The sequence below is a fragment of the Dermacentor variabilis genome, chromosome 7 (genome assembly GCF_050947875.1).
Source record: "Dermacentor variabilis isolate Ectoservices chromosome 7, ASM5094787v1, whole genome shotgun sequence".
Lineage (NCBI taxonomy): Eukaryota > Metazoa > Arthropoda > Arachnida > Ixodida > Ixodidae > Dermacentor > Dermacentor variabilis.
In genome coordinates this window covers 135,606,655-135,614,986 of record NC_134574.1, presented here as the reverse complement: position 1 = coordinate 135,614,986, position 8,332 = coordinate 135,606,655, and the positions used below count along the sequence as shown (strand labels likewise).

At 43.1% G+C, this 8,332-nt stretch overlaps 1 protein-coding gene across 1 annotated transcript; it reads right to left on the bottom strand.

Moving 5' to 3' along the window:
• Positions 1-141: 141 nt before the first annotated feature.
• Positions 142-6,619, bottom strand: LOC142587157 (kunitz-type serine protease inhibitor B5-like). The gene is made up of 3 exons (XM_075698047.1): positions 6,550-6,619; positions 3,029-3,232; positions 142-363 (listed from the first exon to the last, which is right to left on the bottom strand). Exons 1-3 carry the CDS (start codon positions 6,602-6,604, stop codon positions 149-151), a joined length of 474 nt encoding a protein of 157 aa, XP_075554162.1. The 5' UTR covers positions 6,605-6,619; the 3' UTR covers positions 142-148.
• Between the last annotated feature and the right edge of the window lie 1,713 nt (positions 6,620-8,332).

Genomic DNA, 8,332 nt, shown 5'->3' with positions numbered 1-8,332 from the left:
AAACAAGTGTGCCAGGTATACACGATGTACAAGAGGCACACTGAGGCAGTTAAAACGCATTATTACAACTAGCTTCCCCTATATTCTTGAAAATAAAAAAAAACATTTCCTTTAATATTATTACTCTATCTTTTTCAGCTGATGGAAGTCAGTAAGAGTGACACTTACGTAAGCACACAGCCTGGCACATCATTTCTGTCCAAAATTTGTTGCTCACACTCCCACAAGCGGAAGCAATGTAGGTGAACATTTTACAGGTGCTGGTGTTTGGGTCAAAGAACCAAGCATGTTCTACCTGGCCACAGGAAACTGTGACCGGTGGTTTAAGGCACATGGTGTTAGAGGGCGTGGCCTTAGAGGGTGCTGTAAAAGTAAAAGTTGCATTATTCACCAGCTTACCTCATAGTCCACAATTGCCCATTGCAAGCAAGCACAATGACGAACATGTTGAGTGAAACTTCTGACCTTGTTTCTCTTAGCCCACAATCATAGTAATTCGAGCAGCGAAACACATGCCTTAGGGTGACAGCCCATTGTGATTCCTTCAATTTATTTAAGGTACCCCTTTCGTAAGGAAAAAAAAACAGAAATAATGTTTCACAAAGATAATCGGCAATCATCATTAAGTACAGGTGGCACTTAACTTACTATGTATCTGGCACATTGGAATATTGCGTCGGTGTTTAGATTGCCTCAGCAACACATTTGTCGCCTGTGCTGTCGATAGTTACTCACAGCATATACCCCGTCATGGAAATCTACAGTAGGCATTCAGCGAATAGGTGCACAAACATCCCTGCACGTTTAAGTTGTCACGTTGTAGTTACGGTAAAGAACTACGCGTTGTCGAAAATGTGAGTTGGGAGTTTGCTATTTTCGGGCAATCTTTTACCCATCAAAGCAAGTAACAGTCAAGCACGACGATAGCTACAAGCAAAGTCGAAAATCTTCGTGGAATGTGAGCTGCTGCTTTGACACGTCGGCTATTTATACTTGACTCATCCAACGCTCAAGCATCATCGCTGGGGCTCGCACATAATCTAGTATGTACAACACTGTTTGCATCGCGCGTCCAATCTGGTGACAATGTGTACTGTGGCAACACAGACCGCAGATAAAGAGACCAGCTAGGAAAATCGAGAACAACCTGCTAAATGCTGGCGCTTCTTGCGCCCAGCACTAACGTTTAACATTTTTTTGCCGGTGAATAGTGGTCACAGGAGAAAGGCAAAAACGTACGCATGTCAATATTGTGTTACGTTGTGCTTTTTAACTGCGCTCTCTGTAACGAGATGATATAGATAACTTCTCGAAGTTCTCAAAGGGTTCTTTCTTGTCATTGAATGTTTTTTCCCAGTGATGTTCGCGTTCTTTTGCGAATAGGGCCACAAATATTTTGCATGATTACAAACCTTGTACGAAATATACTCATGTTGTTTACAATCACACATTTTTGTCTCCACACTCGAGAGACTGTTTACCATACCCGTATTACCATATCACGGACTCATAAATCCGGTTTAACGTGAAGGTTACAGCTGTTCCTGTGTATACACTCGGCATTCCAAATAGGAGAAACGCATTGTTCCTTTGTTTATATTGGTTATATCACAGTTATTCATCCATGCTCACGTGGGATGTGCCACGGAAAGGAAAGCGTTTTTTTTCAAACCGTTGCTCCATTCAACAATTAAAATAATGTTTTTCAACTTTCTTTGGCCTTCAACGACGTTTGTTGAAGACGCCCCTTTTTACGTTGTAACAGCATCTTGATAAATGTGGTTGCTCTGGTCTTTTTATTGCAGGTGTGATGAGTGAAAGAAAATGACGCCGAGAACAACGAAGCGCGCACGGGTTCTTTTGACATTGGGCCACGGATGTGCGTGATCTCACCAAATCAGCGATGACTCTATGTTATTGCGAAGGTGCGTCGTGCCACGCTTGGGCCATGTATGGTGAGCGCGTGGCAAAATGCTTCGTGCGGAGACAAGGGCTCAGTCAGCAGGAGACGGAATACAGCAGGCCGAAGTGTCGGGCGCCGGCGACCAACAGGCCCCAGGGAACGCGGCTGTCCATGGAGCTCCCGCGAGACCGTTGCACTTAGCTGATGCGTTAGCCAGCACGAGTACTGCAGCTGGGAGCGCGGCCTGGCCTGCTGCTGTGTAACCCCTTGCCGCAAGCATTGCGGTTAGCTGGCAAGGCCCTTGGCCCCACGGACGGCCCTTAGTCGGCTGTTCAGCGGATCACCGTTCGTGGCCTGGCATATGCACCGAGCACTGCCGCTCGCACGCAAGTCGTCCGCTGGGCAGGCTGACCATACCAGCCACGTGCACTGCGGCTCGGACGCAGACAGACTGCTGAGCGGTCGTCCCTCGTTTGTGGAGAGCCATCTTCTTCTTCCTGTCCAACATAGAAGCGTCTTCCACGTCGTCACGTCGTCGCCCCTCACTGCGGCACCCTCACTCCGGCAACCTCTCGTCTCCTGTACCGCGAACTGTTTCAAACTGTTCGTTTCTCGTACACACGAATTGTATCCGTACACACGGATTGTACAAACGGGTTGCGTGATTGTATTATGAAACATCGTTCTAACGCACAATTGAACACGGACGAGAAGAGAAAGACAACATGAAGACGAATCTCGTCCGTGTTCAATTGTGCGCTGGAACGATGTTTCATAATGCTAATCATAACCGACTAGCCCAGCTGTCCATACTTGTGTGATTGTAGTTTGATTTTTTATAGTTTTCGTAAATGTACTTTTTTGTGGTTTGCATAAATATAGTTCGTGTTTTCATCATGTGTTCGATTACTTTCCTTACGTCCTTTCCTCATCGTGCGGCACGACAACCAAGTGTGACAAAAGTCCCGTAACTTCTTTACAGCAGGTAAGCAGCTGTAATTTCGGCCATGCTTTAATACTTTTCAAAAAGCCAGCAGAGACTTAAAATATGGGACGCACAGCAACGTCAAGAAGAAAATTGTAAGAATCAGGCCATGTTAAAATATTGCTAGAGTACGCACTCACATTCGCATGTCTCTTTGCACTTGTTTTCAGAGACAAACCTGTTGGTTCCTCCAATGCAAGAGCCGACATTAGATGGTGTACAGCGCTTTTCTGTAGAGTTGTAGTACCAAGTCTGCGTTAATGGTCGGCAGCTGCCTAAAAACGGCGGCTTTGTGCAGAACGGTGGCTGCTTCTTTTCAACCTTCGGAGATTTCTTAAACCAAGCTGAAATAAACGTAAAGATGCATCAATGCCCGTGTATTAGTCTGAAAACTTGAAAGAATTGTCAAGATTATGCATTATGCAAGAGAGATAAAGAGAGCGTCATCAAAATACAGACTCAGTGGTCAATAACAATATAAGAAAAGTACCGAATTGGCGTTAAGTACCAGGGGAAAAAAGGAACAAAGAAATATTTAGCAACCTTCCGCAATTGCCTCTTCTCACAACTGGTACATTACAACAGTAACTGGCTCAAGCATCGCACAGCCCCTTATTTACACCAACAGCGTCATTCGTATACATACAGTGACATCTTCGACCACCGCCGTATTGCCCCACAGTGCTAGCGAAATTCTGTGCAATAATATCAACAATCTCAGACTCTCGGTGGCGTGCAAAACACCTTACAAACTACGTATCACATAAAATGTGGCAGGGCAGTGATCAGTGTCCCTTTGACATAGGAAATACTTATTACATAAATTACTACGGGAAAATTTCGCACGACGATCATTTAACGACCTTGAGAATTACGGGCAGTAGACGAATTTCGTAATCTTAGGGCTAGCAGCTTTAAATGCGTGACAGTATTTATAATACTTCAATTGTCTAAAGTTATAAACAAGCACAGCCTTTCTAAAGCAGCTAAATATTACGTTTATGTGCGTAGGTAATTTTTACAAATTGCTGCAGATGTACGGAGCAACATTTGGTTGAAAATGGCCACTTGAGAGAGTATTAAAGCCGTTTGAAGCTGCCCGAAGGACGGAGCTTAGGCAAATGCGTGTTCGCACGTTGACTGAACATTACACTTGCATCTACCATAGACGCTAAATGCAAAGTTCCCTCTAGTGATCTTTGCAACAAACGTAATGGTCGTACGTCTATGAATTGCAGCCCCAGTGTCTGTGTGGCTCGGTGGTTTTGTTTTCATTTGTAATGCGGCAAGGGCGAAGTTGCAAGTGAGAAAGAAGCCGCAAGAAGTGCTACAGGAATGCCGAAAATTGTTCACTAGTGCAGAAGCGTTCTTTGGGTCGGCCGGTACTTCGCTTTTGTTTACTTATTTTGCTTGCTTATGCATGTCTTCCCACTGCTGCTGAATATCTACCATTACAATATTATAACGATTACATGTGTTAACTTGACCAATTAAGTCTTTATTTTGAACATATAAGGCGCGACGGGACGGACAGATTTTCCTTTCACCAAAGAATACTTACGCAGTAAAGGATAATGCAACAAAGAGGACGATTAAGCAATGACAGAGACGTAACAAAGAAAATCGTGAACGGACGGAGAAATCCAGCTAAACCCATTTTACAGCCTGTGCCTCCACTCACAGTAAATCTTAGAGGTCGTTATTTCAATCGTTCACGTGACTAGCGCATCTAAATCTTGTAGCAATATCTACAGAACCAATATACGCCAGGATGTGTATGCTGTTTCTCTTTCGGCCCTTTAAGGACAACTGGCTAACATATCACTTGGCCACATAACTAATGTTGGCGAAACTGAACAAGGTTTCATGCTGCTACGTCTTAGAAAGCAGATATTATTCGAACAGTGAATTTTTCGTAGGTCATATGTACTTTGCTATTTTTCGTGTTGTTACTGTAAATTTCACTTCGTATGAGCGCAATCGAACTGTCGCTCAAATATGATTACGATCACAGTGCCTTAGGAAATGGTGCGGAGTGATGCATTATAGCTAGTATCTAACCTGGTGAAACTAGAAAAGTAAACTCGCAAGTTGTAAACATATCTCTATTCAAAAATAGCTGATGAGTTTCATTAAAATTCAGAAACTTATATATACACATTTCTTCTTCAACACATTTAGCAAAAGCATTCGCTATTTCTTTCGCTGCTGTGCGACCAATTCCTACTGGTGGCAGATACAATGAGAAGTGCTAGTGCAATACTATTACAAACCATTACAGTCGATAAATGCGGCGTATCTATATTAATAAATTGAGTATGTTAGAATAAGCCTATAACAGCTGAATGGTCAGAAAAATAATTTGACTTCAATAACTTTTAAAGATCCGGCATTAGGTGGTTAACATTAACCTACTGCAGCCTTCAAATGGAGATTACGCCTTCACGGCTTCCGTTTTGAAAGCGAGCTTTTCCTTGCCTGCCACCGCGAAGCGTGGGGTGTCATCGTCGGCGGCCTCGCGAAAGAAGCTGTCAATAAATAAAAAAAAATATTACGCACATGATGAGAGGTTTTGAACGCAGCACTCCGAAGCCGCCTTCGTTATAGCACAGACGACAATGCACGGTGATTATATATTATGCAATGACTATATCATAAGAAAGTCTGTTTATGAAGACCTCATAAGAAAGCTCAAAACAAGAGACTCGTATGACAGTTTCTACTGTGGTGAGTGTGAGCTAGTTCTGCTCAGAATATTTTGCATAAAAATTGGTAAGTTATTTTTACTGATGAAAGCGTTGACTCGAACATTAAATAATGTGTTTCATTTTAACATAGGTGATATAAATATACAGAAGTACCCTGACCTATAGTTGAATTCCATTATACGGAATATTTGCCCAAAATGCCGATGAATTGCAGTCTAAGACTGTTTTTGATCAACATTGTCAATACAGTTTAAGGGGCTGCGGGCTCGCTTGACGCGTTTCATTTAATGATCTCACTATATGGAGCAAATGGAAGTCTATGGCATGCGCAGAGTACACTGATTATATGGCATTCATTAGGGAGTGTGACTTCCTGGGTGGCTAGCGTGCAATTTCAGAGTTTAGTAAACGTAGCGCTCTCTTTGGAATGGGAAAGTTGGCGACAGCTATAAACTGCTTTTGAAGAAATATACAGAAAAGTTTTCCATACGAAATCAAGCTCAAGCAAATAATCCTTTAGGATGTATACAGCACTAGCATTCTGAGGAAGTGTATGGAATAGAATGAGACGTCGAATGCGTGCAACGGAATAATCAGGAGGCGCCATTACGCGAAAAAGTTTTTCACAGACATCTTGAGAGCGCCAAAAGAAGAATACAGAGAGCATCAGCTACATTTTGTTTGTTTATTTGAGAACAGACAAAACAATGTACTGGGTAATAAAAACTCGCCGAATATAGACGTTCGAAAAGAATGAAATACGAGGTGTCGAATGGGCAATGAAAATAGTTAAGCGTATGAAACATTCAGAAACGAAGACATATGCGAGCCATGTGTGCGATAACGTCTGCGAAATTTAAATACACGTAATTTTATTTGAAGTTCAGGAAGTGCCTATGCATTTTACAAAATACATAATCATTTAAAAAGGAAAAGCAAGGTTGTGGTACTACCTTGGACACAGTTAGCGCAGACCAGCAGAACAAGGAGTACACGTAGGGGCCTCATTGCAAGGCGAATGCAAACAAGTGACCCAGAGTGTGCAATTGTCCCGAAGAAGCAGAAATGCAGCTCTTTGTTCAGCAAATAGAATGACATAATTCCAGCACAATTTTATTTTCTTGTTATGACCTTGCAGCCTTTCCTAAGTTTCAAACGTCGGTTCTCTGTTCAGAAAGAAATCACACAAAATACGGGAGGCTGTCAGGCCGATGCCGCAATGAGAAGAATTGAAGCTTTGTCCAGGCACCTACCCATGCTCGCTAAATTGCGTGATGGTTCGTCCTTAGAAGTCCTCTCCCGGCCACGGCGGCCGCATTTCGATGGGGGCGAAATGCGAAAACACCCGTGTGCTTAGATTTAGGTGCACGTTAAAGAACCCCAGGTGGTCAAAATTTCCGTAGTCCTCCACTACGGCGTGCCTCATAACCAGAAAGTGGTTTTGGCACGTAAAACCCCAAATATTATTATTATTAGAAGTCCTCTCAAAATTTGGGCAGAAAGCTACTGTGCAAGAAGTTATCGTTTGATTTGCTGATTAAGGGAATGGGTTTGAAGGGGTTACGCTCGCTAAGAAATAAAGCAGCAAGAATATAGAAAAAGCAACTGTATACTTACAGTAACCTCGTTTTCTGAGAAAAGAGCGCACGTAATACACCTGTATTTTATTCCTAGAGCGGCAGGATACGTAGACTTTCAAAGCAGGGCAGCGTGATCTATACAGTAAAAGCCCCAACAAGGTATGACTTACTGCGTTTTCTTGTCTAATATATTCGGGGTAAGTCGCCAGTGAATTATCTCAGTATAAGCGGGGACGCAAGGGATTGTTGTCATGGCGCACGCTGCCCTAGCTTCGTAACTATCTTTTTCTTCTTTTCATCTGTGATGGAGCGATAGCTGCTCAGTGTAACAGGGCATTATCGCTCCGCGTAGAAAACAGACGACGGAAAGCTGGGAGTTTGTGGATTGCTGGAATGGCGACAACCTCTCCACTTTCTTCATGAGGGCGTCGCCCTTCTGTCATTCACCTATATGTCAAACGAGAACCGAACGATTATTCACACGGTTTACCCTACAGCAGTAACGCTCACGCGGTGTGAAACGGTTACGTTACACAGGCTTTCATCAAGTCCACAAGAGCGCTTTACTGGGTTACAACAAAGAAAACCACCCAAATTCTGTAACTTCTCTTGTGAAAAATATTGGGCGTGAAGAGCCAATAGAGCAAGCAACACTCCTCCTGATTGTTTTCATTGTCGCGCAAAAATAGAAATTCATTGTAAAAATCTTACAGGTCACACTAAAGCTGGCATGAAAATATGTGTTTCTTTTTCGTCTGTTCTTCCCTGGCCCATGACCACTTGACCGACTGCCAGTCAACAAAACGCACCATCTCATAGGAAATAACATTAGATCCCGCATAAAAAAGCGGCCATTGTTAACAAGATGTTTTTTTACCTCCATACATTCTCTTGTATATCTGAGGCTTGCATATTCATCAAGATTGCTCTTGCGTGCACGGTGTCTACAAAGCACATCCGTGTATTAGACAACATGTATACAGTAGCTCACTGTACCATAACATAATCACCGGCCACCTACCTTTGCCTGTATTTCACTTTTCCCCTTTCTCCAGTGCGGAGTAGCAGGCTAGATACGCGCCCTCCAAGCAGACCTCTCCTCCCTTCTCTTTATTAAAATCTGTTCCTGCTCCTCCTCCTCCTCCTCCTGCTCACG